At 41.6% G+C, this 12,317-nt stretch overlaps 1 protein-coding gene across 1 annotated transcript; it reads right to left on the bottom strand.

Annotated features, from left to right (window-relative positions):
* Window positions 1-1,854: 1,854 nt before the first annotated feature.
* On the bottom strand, window positions 1,855-11,560 carry cbx7b (chromobox homolog 7b). The gene is made up of 6 exons (XM_074620708.1): window positions 10,893-11,560; window positions 6,506-6,549; window positions 6,170-6,235; window positions 3,906-3,972; window positions 3,442-3,784; window positions 1,855-2,870 (listed from the first exon to the last, which is right to left on the bottom strand). Exons 1-6 carry the CDS (start codon window positions 10,959-10,961, stop codon window positions 2,665-2,667), a joined length of 795 nt encoding a protein of 264 aa, XP_074476809.1. The 5' UTR covers window positions 10,962-11,560; the 3' UTR covers window positions 1,855-2,664.
* Between the last annotated feature and the right edge of the window lie 757 nt (window positions 11,561-12,317).

Genomic DNA, 12,317 nt, shown 5'->3' with positions numbered 1-12,317 from the left:
GTGTTGTACAGTAGTAACAGTCTATGTATTCACAGGTTACAGGTTACAGCACTGCATGTTAGTATGGGACTGACAGCTATGCCCACCTACTCACTGTAGTTTGGAGTATGTACAATACGTATATGAGTACAGTACTAAACGGTTAGCTGAGTGTGGAAGAGAGACGGAAACAGCGGCCATGTTTACATGCACAGAGAACTCTTCTTCTTCACGATTACTTGACCTGTATTTTTCATTAACAATTGTTTGCTACTTCATACTCTTAAACCACTACATTTATCTAACGACTGTAGTTACTATTGACTTTTTTGGTGAATTGTACAAATGCAAGCTTGTCGCATTTGCTCAATCTGACGTGACAAACTCAGAAGAGTCCATCTCACAAAATCAAAGCATGAGAGGAGACAAGAACATGAACACTTTCATGCCCATTCTGTTAAGTGCTTTAAAGGTACCCTGTGGAGTTTTTGACCACTAGTAGCGCTATGGAGCAATGTTTTAATGAGTGGGTCCCCCATAGAAATAGAATAGGATTACAAAGGAAATTCCCATTCAAATCAATGTAGCAGTATGGTCAGTGCGGTGGCCATTTTTATGTGTAAAGTTGCCATTGCGTCCGTTGTAGCGGGCTGACTTCCGTATAAACTAAACCAACTTATGGAAAGAGGTGAGGTTTTGCAAAAACGAGCAGTAGAGTAGTAACGTTACAAACTCTTGTCACAGCGTAAGAAAGCACATTGCTATCACCAGATGAGTGACAACTTTGTTTGGCTCATTTTCTGTAACCAGTGTAGCATTGAAGCATGGTGGAATTAGCTAGCTAGCTCGCTAACTAGCGGACAGCTGGCTAGTTAGCTAGCTTGCTAATTCTGCCATGCTTTAATGCTACGCTGGTTACAGAAAATGAGCCGAATATGAGCAGTGGGCTGGTGGTCAGCGGCAACGCTGGGTCCCTCCGCCTCACTCCCCATCGCACCGGAGAAGGATAAGCTACCTCGCTAACTAGCTGCGTGACTGCATCCAATCTCTGCGACCACACTTTAAAGCCCCACTGACGTGTGTTCTGTTTTCACCATAACAACTAACAACTCGCCATTTTCGTTTGTACTAGTCAAATGACCACGGAAAACAGTTCAGTGTCTGTTCTACTCCTATTCTATTTCTATGGGGTCCCCGTGTTGTTAGTTCTTGGGCGTTGCTGGTGCTGGTTTCACATTATTCCACTGATCTACAGGTCGCAGAAAGGCACCAAAAAAAATAAGAATGCAACAAGAAAGAAAGATCCAAACATGGATGTATGTAATGCAGGGTCCGATTCATAAAAAAAAAAAAAACGTCTTTGCACATGTTTTGTGAGGTAGGAAATGCATCAGACACATTTGTTAGACCTCAAGGATACACACAATGTTTCTGGTGAGTAAAGGCCTTTAGACAGTGAGGGTATTTTTTTAGTGTGATTAATTCGCACGTCCATAAATTTTTTTCAAACTGTTGTTTTTGTCATGAATAGTTTCACACAGAACGTGAATATTACGGGGCAAAAAAGAAACAAAACTTTTTTCGGAACAAGGTTGATTTTCTGAGCTTTTGCACTGTGAATAAACGCATCGACCAATCGCATTGTGCGGAACGGGTTGAGTTGCTCCTATATTATATAGAAGCAACAACACGGAGGCTCTGTAGTCCGAACCAGGACAGTAAACTTTGTTACTCCTTTCAACCTTGACAAAGGCAGCACAGACCAGATCCAATCCTTCCATTCTTAACTTTTCACAATAAAAGCCCTAAGCATATAATATACGCTGGCGAGTATTTTGCATTTTCGTGTTGTTTATTCATCACGCCTCCGGTGTGTAAAGTCCTTAACACTGTTTGGAAACACAACTGTATTTGTTTAGAAGAAAACTCTTCAGGGTATCTTTAAAATGGAAAAGTTAAGACCCGTGACATATAAAAGAACAGACTTGTAACGGCACATTTTAACCAATACTAACAAGCCACTTCCCTCGCCTACTTTGTTACGTTTTAAACTGTTCGACAGTGGAAGATTCCAGGGACCAACAATGGCCCTCGGCCAGCCAAAGTACTGCTAACTGGAACTGATTCTCAGCCAAAGTGTGCACCCTGAAAATCAACCTAAATCTGGCAGTCACATATGGGCCACAGCTCACTCACATTTGGTCCTCCAGTGCCAGTGATTGCACCTCAACCAGTAAACATTTTGCTCCAGAGCTGAAAAAGTCAAAACAGAATTATTACAGTATGGATGTTTTGGTCGTGTCTCTTGTTTCAATTAGCTAGTTTTCTCTTCTCTCTGGAGGAAATGTGACTTAATTGTTGTACAGGCTGTATAATTACCTGCACGTTTTTGCATCTCCTCACTTATAACTATCTAATACCCTTTTCATTCAAGGCAACTCAGTCCCACCATATCAAAGGTGAATGGCTCAATGTAAATGTAACATTAACTGGAGTTCAGCTCGCATCCAGGTGACTCTGTGCATGTAAACGTACCACCGACCAGGCTGGAAGCAGCAGGCAAGGGGAGGAACAGAGCGAGAGGGGATAAAAACACCAACCCAACCACCATTCACACACACTTTGCCTCCAACTCCCTCTCGCAGTGTCCAACTCTCCCCGCCGACCTACTCAGACATCACGCCATCAGACCTCCAGGCCCCAGTCTCTGAAGAAGCCTTTGGCCACTCTCGACTCTCGGAAAGTCACTGTGAGGGAGTTGAGGGTGACGTCTGTGACCGTCACCTCGCCCGGGACGACGACGGGCCTCCAGACGTCGCCCGGCTTCTCCGACGCGACGATGACCTCGTCCGGTCCGATAGCGGAGCTCCACTCATCTGTCCTCTCCTGTCCTGGGCGAGACGGAGAGAGGAGGCAGAAGAGGGTAGAGTTGATTGCATCAAGCCTATCACATGTGTGCTGTTATTGAGTTAACCTCCCTGGACTGTCCTGGATAGATTATCTCTGCTCTGATAGATGTTATAAACGGACAGAGGCTGCAGGAACAGACGGCTCTAAGTGCTTCGGAGGTGATAGGGAGGACAGGAGTGCCACATTCTGCCCTCCACGTCATTATTTTGGGCAGATTTAGTGATGTCTCAAATTTAAATCGACATTTTACAACTCTGCCTTGTAATATTATTCATTTATTAAAGATTAACATCTGCAATGGTGTCAAAGGTTCAAGCAAAGGGATGCTAAATGACGGCCGCTTTACATTCACATGCACAACAGAGACTTCAGATGCAGTCTTTAAAGAGACCTCCGCGTGATGTTCTCTTTAATCAGCTCAGGACGGAGGAAGTTTCATGTTTTTGGTTGCATGCCCGGTGAAAAAAGCCTACAAGAAGGTTCACGGAGAGCCAAGTAAACTGGGTCGTGATGGTGATTAGAGTCTACTGGCTGACCGACTGACACACTTACCATTTAAAGTGCCTTCGCCCTTCTCTGTTTTCTCCTCTTTCTCTTTCTCCTCCTCCTCTTCCTCATCTCTATCCTTTTCACTTTCTACATCATCCTCTTCTTCTTCTTCTTCCTCCTCCTCTACCCGCCATTCCCAGTCCTCTTGTGTGGGACTTGGGGGGTTCGAGTCAAGGCACGTGAACTCGCCTTCTCGATGCGTAAGCTGTGGGTCCGTCCTGCAGGCGCGGTACGGCCGATCCTCGTCCTCGGGGAGCAGAGAGCGTGTCAGGGAGAGACGCAGGCGAGGCAGAGGTTGCTCTGGGCACTTGTGAGCGCTGCGGAGATCCATGGCGTAGACGGTATCCTGAATAAAGATTGAAAAGAGACATTGAAAGAATGGGGGCCAACAAGGGAATGGGAAAAGGAAACAGAGTTGTATAAACAAGTATAAAGTTATATAAAAGTTACATAGAATGCAGCATTACCTGCAAAATGACTCTTTTGGCTTTGGCTCCTTTTCTTCTGTGACCCAGATTTCTCTCTTTCTGCTCTCTGAAAAGTCAAACACACTGTTAAAAAGAGGCTGATGGCAAAATGTCTTCCGTAGACATGTTCGCTGACAATTTTAAGAGCTGTTCCTAGGCTCTGTTCGAACACTTTTTTGTGTCTAGATGTTTCATTGGATTATATCTTCACATGACGTTGGAAAAACATCCTACAAACAGTTCCTTAACTGTAACCTGTGGAGTTTTGACCACGCAGTTGAAAAGTGAAGTCAATGCTGAAGTGCGTTTAACTTGCATTCTTTCTAATAGCCAGCAGAGGGCGACTCCTCTGGTTGCAAAAAGAAGTCTGATTGTATAGAAGTCTATGAGAAAATGAGCCTACTTCTCACTTGATTTATTACCTCAGTAAACATTGTAAACATGAGTTGATGGTCTCAATCGATAGTTTCAAATCTTCTTCAATACAGCATGATGTTCATTTAGTAAATTATGGTCCCATTTAGAGTCAAATAGACCATAAAGCAGGGGATGCTTTAGGGTGTGGCTACCTTGTGATTGACAGGTCGTTACCATGGGGTTGTCTGGTCTGGGAATTTTCCGTGTTTTTGTCTTAAGCCAAGTTCACACTACACGACTTTCAAAGTCGTGAGATCGCTGTACCATTCACACTACACAACTTGCTGTCTTGTAATCGTGAGTCTTTAAGTAGTTGTGGTTTTCACACTACATGACTGACCAGCGACAGGGGGTCACACACTACAAGATCTTTCCCCAGTAGGAATCCCCGATGAGTTCTCCAAACTACGTTTTGTCACAAAATCACACGCGAGAAATACACAGTAAATGACGTGATACCATACGCGAGCCTGTTTCCACACTCTTTTTTACTATTTATTCCTCTTGGTGCAACAAAACTTTGCTCCGTGTTGCAAATGCAAAACATACAGTAAGTTCCTATTGTTACAGGCGACCCCTCCTCCTCCAGGTTTCCCCACAACCCGAGTCTGGCGCTCTCATTGGCTGTAGCTCTTGGCCAGAGTCCCCGACAGGTCCAGATATTTAGCATGCTAGATATCTGAAATGTGTCGGCGAAACATCGGCTCGCGTCATGATGCTCGAGCGCTGATGTTTGAAAACTGAGCCAACACCGATTTGCCTCTGATCTGGGGCGTTTGACGGGGAGCTCCAAAAACTGTCGGGGAGTGGAACATCAGGGTTAAAGTCATGTAGTGTGAATTAGCCATTAGGACTTTAACCCTTTCACAGTGTGTTTTCAAGTGAATTGTAACATTTTGGCCACCTAAAAAAAGTCTTATTCAGCATTTAGTTGTACTTAGCTCCACCCTCTCGTGTCACTTCTGGTTGCATAAAACCAAGATGGCGACGGCCAAAATGACGAACTCAAGGCTTCACGCAGCATTCTCCTCCCTTCCTGCTATCTTCGCTATCTATTTTGCAAGGGCACGTCGCTGCATCATGAGCTTAGTGCCGCCCAAGACGATTGTGATTGTTTTTTTTTAAGTACAAACAAGCAAGAGCGTTTTTCCCCTACATCAGAATGATAATGTGTAGAGCAAGACCTTTCTTTAGCGCTGTGGAGATAGGTCTGGCTATGCAAGACTAGCAGCCAGGTGGGTATCGGTCATAAAAACAAAAGAGAAAAAAAAGGGCTAGAGGAAGAAGCCACCCCCACAGACCAGCGTATAAAGATTCTATGACTTCTGAGTCTGAAACTTTTATACAGTCCAGTTGAGAAAAAAGGCCTCAAGGATACATACAATGCCTTTTGTTGTCTGCAAACAGACACTTTGATGACAGGAAAACTCCACAGGATCCCTTTAAAGAAAATATGACTTGCCGCCACTTATTATTAGTCCAGCATAGTAATGACACCTTGTAAAGAAGCATCCCACCACCTGTTTATTTCGTGTGGACTTTGACATTAGGGATGAAGTGCATTTACACCACCATTATAAATGTGGCCAGATGTGTGTCTGACCACCTTTGGAGAGGATTTTGGAGGCAACATCCTCCTCACATCTTCGGTGCCTTTAGGCAGGCCACATGCTCAAACCAGCTGGAGAGAGGTCTTGGTCTGCTGACTCATAATCTCTTTGTGATTAATATAATGAAAGAAGAAAAGTGATTTATTCTGCACATTCCTGCTCCGCTATTTGTCAGACCTTCAGGGATTTGGCAAGGCTTTTTCATCAGTAAGTATAACATGTGGAGTGGAGCCTTACTTCTCTTCATAGGCCTGCACCAAGCGCTGGTCCAGAATATGTTCCTCAGGTTCCCACGTGCTATACCTGTAAGAGGTTACAAAAAGTATATGGTCAATTAATGCAGTATTGTTTAACTTAAACATAACATTATGAAATAACAAAAAACATTTTCCATATTTCCCAGAATTCTGTTAATAAATCAATCTGTCAAATGCTATGTTATCTCTGTTAATGAGCATTATGTTTTTGGTGTATTAATTTTCCATATGGCCATGGTACTTTTCTGTGCAAATGACGCACATTTGAGACTGTTATATAATCCATCCATCCTTTTCATTAAGTTTACATACTTACTTTGGAGGCCATCCTTTCCACTTCAACAGATACTCCACATTCCCCTGTGGAGACATAAAGTTTAAGAGCGTTATCAGTCAATAAATTAAAGAGGACTAATTATGCTCATTTTCAGATGCATACTTGTATTTGGGGTTTCTACTAGAACATGTTTACAGGATATAATCTTAAAAAAACGCTTTACTTTTCTCATACCGGCTGTGCTCCTCTTTTCACTCTCTGAAACGCTCTGTTTGAGCTCCAGTCTGCTCTGATTGGTTAGCTGGCCCACTCTATTGTGATTGGTCAACCGGACCAAACTCTTCGGACTCCGCTCCAGCTCCGTTCTAACTAGCTTTGTTTGAGGGCGTGCAAAACTAGCCACTAGGCAGGTATTATGCAAACGTGTAACTTGGTGACATCACCACATTACTGAAGAAAAGGCGGGACTTCAGGAGAGGCGTTTCAGGCAGTTCAGGAGCAGTGTTTCTGTAGGGGAGAGTAACTCTCTTTTGACTGAACTTTGGGCTTTTTAACTTTGCAGACATTTTACATGAACAAAAAACTTTATAACACACTAGAGGAAAGGTAAAAAGCATAATAGGTCCTTTTTAATTTCATAAATTACATCACAGATTATGCTGTAGCTTTTCACAGCCTTTCTAATACATGTAGGATGCATCATAGTCCCTTCTACATTTATCAAATGTGATTTCTTTGCAGATGTCTGAGATACTACATGTCTGATTTTTATTAAAAATGAAGAAATGTGTTTCTTTGCAATCACCTACTGGAGGTGCTACAATCAACAGACACGACTGTAAGATCAAGTGTGGTATCTCAGACACCCCAGATTGGTGTTCAGCCTGTAACTGCTCCAACAGCGATTTGGATTTCATTGAAACTTGCAAGGTGATGCATCTTGTTAATGGTCGGCCCCCGAGGCTGCCAGCATCTTTTGTGGGAGATGACATGTTTGCTTGTTTCCTGTTAAGCCCTTATTACACTCAGACCAGAGAAGGTTGTAGCTCTCACATCTACAAAAGTTTCCATCAAGCTTTCCCGTCTTTTTGTGTTTATTATTTTCAGCCCAGTGTAAAACCACCTGAACACATTTCACCAAGTTACTCATTATTATCAAAATAAGAGTTCTCTGAGGCAGATGCAAAACTTTATGAATTATAAATGTATAGTATCATACAAGTAAAATATCTATGAAAAATAGTTGTGTAAGTAAAAATCATAAATCTTTACTGTATAATGTAATGTTTATATTCCATTATATTCTTACTGTTGAATGGAGTTCATGTGTAGGAGGATGTTGCCATGCCATTAGAGAATACCTATAATTAATAGATAATGTTAAATGTGCCGTATGTTTTCCATATACCCGCCAAGCCACTCAGAGTTAGTCATCCTCGGTGACATCATCTGATAATAACTTCCAAGCTCTCAAAGGTATTCTCAGCTGGTGAAGTCACCACTTTTCCCGACTTCATTTTACTCACCCAGTTCCTCATTATACAGTAAAGAGGCTGTATATTGGGGGAGACTTAAAATGAAGTGCCCATATCATCAACAACTTGCAATGTTGATCACATAATTAATTTGACCTGTAAAGCATGTGAATATCATGCTCTCATACGGTAATTAGTGGTATTATGGTGGGTATATTATGCTACAAATATATTTTGTATCATCATTCCAAAGGACTGTTCAACTCAAGATGCCTTTGTGTACTCTGGTAACCAAAAACCTCTCTGGATTTGGGTCGAAAAATATTGTTAAAGTATGGTTATCCACCTATAACAGAAATATCAGCCAATATTTTACATATATCTGACAATTTGACAGTTAGTAGCAACACAAGTAGACGTGTTTGAGCTGTGGATGGACGGATATAGTCTACTGACCACTACATGTGGTTTTAACTTTGGCCTATGTATATTCTGTCTCTACTAAACTTTCACTTTATACTCTCTGAAGCCTTGTTTAAGCATCAAACCATTTATATAGACAAATTAATATCAAGTAAATCTCCATTGCAAACACTAATAAAATAGAAGTTAAGTTGCACATCGACTCCTTATGCTGTGTATTTAACCATATTGCTGTTGGATTAACTCATTTATCAAGCAAACATGCCCCACACTTGCTGAATGGGAAGATTTAAGAGGTTTTATATTATTAAATGTTAGGTTTTGGACTGCTGGTTAGACAAAACAAAAGAAAGAGAAGAATCAATAATCAAAAGAATAATTAGTTGCAGCCCTACCGCATGTTGTAACATGTGACATTTTGAGACTGTTGCCCTTTACAATTTAAATTAGCTGCTATTTGACCATTTTTAATTTGGGATTAGGCTCTTAGCTGTTTCATACTACTTTGAAAACTCAGATGTTAAAGTGCTAATTGACAGAAAAGGCAGCTAATTGGCATAATGGCTAATATGCCCTACGTAGCCTACCTTTAACCTTAAAATGTAGCATAGCTTACTTACTTACTTACATACTTCAGAAATAGAGTTTTAGTTTCTATCATAACATTTTTAAAGTATTCTGACTGTCCCTTTACATTTAAACAGTTTATCAATGTTAAAGAGGACCTATTATGCTTTTTGTGACGTCACCAAGTAACACATTTGCATAGTACCTGCCTAGCGGCTAGTTTGGAACACCCTCAAACAAAGGCTTCTTCCGAAATCACATACTATGCACTACATACTCAACAGGTGTACTAGCGTTCAACGTACTCTTGTGTGAATAAACAGTTGTATGTATCTTTTCGGACGCATTGAGCAGTAATTCACGTCGTCACTTCCTGAGCGCCTCCTTGCCGGTTGGAGACGTGTAACCATGGTTACCCGTGCCATCCTCATGTGACGAAAACAGTTGGTGAGAACCAAAATCTGAACTAATTAAAAAAATTATATCACGCCTAGGAAAGTGAAATCAGTTAAATACAGAGCTGTCCGTCAACATCCGTTATGAATGTTGTTGTCCTTATCATATTGCATTGTGGGATATTTATGCTGCCGTAGTGTCCAGCGTTGCATACTGTAATATTTCACCAGAAATAGTATGCAATTCGCGTACTATTGGTTTCATACTAAGGTTTCAGACATACTGAAATATCTCACATACTTTTTTAGCATACTAACTAGTATGTTAGTGTGGAATTTTGGTATTTAGAGTGGAGCTGGAGCGGAGTCTGAAGAGTTTGGTTCATTTGACCAATCATAACAGAGTGGGCCAGCTGACCAATCAGAGAAGACTGGGCTTTTCAGGTAGGAGCTCAAACATTTCAGACAGAGGGTTGAAAGAGGTGCTGCAGCACAGACGGACTGGGAAAAATAAAGCATTTTTTTTCTTTTAAAGGTCCCATATCGTGTTCAATTTCAGGTTCATACTTGTATTTTTTGTTTCTACTAGAACATGTTTACATGCTGCAATGTTCAAAAAATCTTTTATTTTCCTCATACTGTCGGCCTGAATATGCCTGTATTTACTCTCTGTCTGAAACGCTCCGTTTTAGCACATTTCAACGGAATTTCAACGGAATTGCGTTGCTAGGCAACAGTTTGGGTCCATGTTTACTTCCTGTCAGTTGATGTTATTTACATACACTGCGACAGGAAATAAAGTGGGACACATTTAGAATGTTTACGTTTAAAACCGTGTAATGATCTATATATACTATATATTTGTGACATCACAAATAGACAGAAATCCTATAACGGCTTGTTTCAAAGGCACAATTTCTGAATACAGGCTGTGTGTATTTCTCTGTGCATTCAGCGTTTTGATTTGACTTTCACAGTATTTATATAGCACCTAAACCTGCTTTATGATATAAAAGACATGAAACATGAAAATCTCACTTTTTACAATATGGGACTTTTAACATAAAAGCATACAAACATGTTCTAGTAGAAACCCCAAATAAAAAGTATTCACCTGAAAACAAGCATAATAGGTCCTCTTTAAATGATTCAGAGAGAAGTCTAGTAAACAGAAGAGTTTCAGGGGGCCCTCGTGCGCTCTGGAGGAACAATAATTTCTAGCTGCGCACCTGCACCTGTCAACACCATATGGTATCTTAAAGTCAAACCCAATTAGCAAGCAAACAGGCCCAAAATGTTTTAGTTCATAACATCATCCCGTGTCCTCCTCCTGCTGCCTGTGGAGCCAAACACCTGACACATTATACGCTGTAGTGCAATGACAACACTATCCACGTTACTGTTAAAGGGACATCCTCCTCCAACCCGCCCCCTTTATACACTGCCTGCAATTAGATAACCAGATTACTGTTCATTTAATCTCTCACAGCTTTCATTAGCACACAAAGTAGCATCCTTTCCTCCCAAAAAATGTGTCTCCTACAAACACTGCATAATAAAGGTTACCTTTCTAACTCTTTTCTTGACGATTGATTCCACAGCAAACACTTGCTCTCCAATAGCGGACAGCTCCATCTCTGCGCACGCCGCCGTCCTTTGGCTTTAAACTGTCAAAGTACCGTATTCCTCCTCCGTTGCAAACCGGGATAACGTTTATCCGGTAATGAGAGCAGTCCTCCGGGTCTGTCCTCTCTTCTTCCCGTCACTCCCTCTGCAGCCGTGTTTTCCTCACACTTCCAGGGCCCGTGTAACCGGAGCGTCTCTCCTCTGCTGGATGTCTCTCCGCTCCGCGCGTCCAGTGACTTTACAAAATCTGCGACACATCTGCACACCGCTTCAAGCGCGCACCCGACTCCCGAGAGCGCGCTTACAACGAGTCCGCGCGCCACACCACTAGCTGCCTCATCATTCATACAGTGTGAATGGATGGATGGATGCTAAAAACATAAAAATACAAATACTATGTGAAAATACACTGTTACAAGTAAAAGTCTGGCATTTAAAATCTCACTGGAGTAAAAGTAGGAAGTATCAAAGCAGAATGGCACCTGTGAATGATGCATTGTTATATATTAGGCTATACATTATTAGTTTGTATTAGTTCCTCATGGCTCTGTTTCCAGACTTTAAAAAATCTATCTTGGAAAGCTCTACATTCATAAGTAATTAATTCCAAGCCATATTGCAGACTGCTTTTGGTATGCCTTTAAAACATTTTCAATTCATTAGACCCACATTAAAGCTGCAGTAGGCAGAATATGTTTGGCATCATTGGGCAAAAATTCCATAATAACCTTTCAGCATATTGTAATTCAAGTGTTCTGAGAGATAACTAGACTTCTGCACCTCCTCATGGCTCTGTTTTCAGACTTTAAACAATCTAGACCATGACGGGAGACTTTGACCAATCACAGGTCATTTAAGAGAGAGAGCGTTCCTATTGGCTGTGCTACGGCTGGTGGGCGATGCTTGAGTTTCTAATTTTACAGCTAAACAGTACACTACAAGACAACTCATAAACATCTGAAATAAGGCAAGAGCCCCCAACCATTTTTTCTAAGGGTTCACTAGCCAAAAAGGTTGGTCATTTTTTTTTTCCCGCAAAATCTTAATTTGAAAAGAAACTCCTAATCGCAGCTATAGTTATGTAAGAGATAATGTGCAGCGAGACGGTCATTGTTGTGAAAGAAACCCCGACAGGGCGATGCAGCACGATGCCAAGCGGAGGGGTCTCTCATCACCCTGAAGGTTTTTTTTTCACAACAATGACCCGCCAGCTGTACATCATCCCGTTATTACACGGCTACTTAGTGAAGAAATCAATAATTTGACACAAAAACGGTCCTCCAGAGTCCGACATCAGAGCTGCGCCCATAGCAACGGTCTGTTATACATAGCAATGGTCTGCTATAAAGAAATAACAGACTGCAG

Source organism: Sebastes fasciatus, chromosome 20 (assembly GCF_043250625.1).
Source record: "Sebastes fasciatus isolate fSebFas1 chromosome 20, fSebFas1.pri, whole genome shotgun sequence".
In the NCBI taxonomy this organism is placed as follows: Eukaryota; Metazoa; Chordata; class Actinopteri; order Perciformes; family Sebastidae; genus Sebastes; species Sebastes fasciatus.
This window is presented reverse-complemented; position numbering and strand designations above follow the sequence as displayed.

What these genes read in the sequence shown, in the direction of transcription:
- cbx7b (XM_074620708.1), bottom strand. Translation starts at nt 10,961, where the DNA reads ATGGAGCTGTCCGCTATTGGAGAGCAAGTGTTTGCTGTGGAATCAATC. An exon ending in TCAAGAAAAGAGTTAGAAAG is followed by an intron (nt 6,550 to 10,892) that starts GTAACCTTTATT and finishes ATGTCTCCACAG; the next exon opens with GGGAATGTGGAGTATCTGTT. An exon ending in CCAAAAGAGTCATTTTGCAG is followed by an intron (nt 3,785 to 3,905) that starts GTAATGCTGCAT and finishes ATCTTTATTCAG; the next exon opens with GATACCGTCTACGCCATGGA.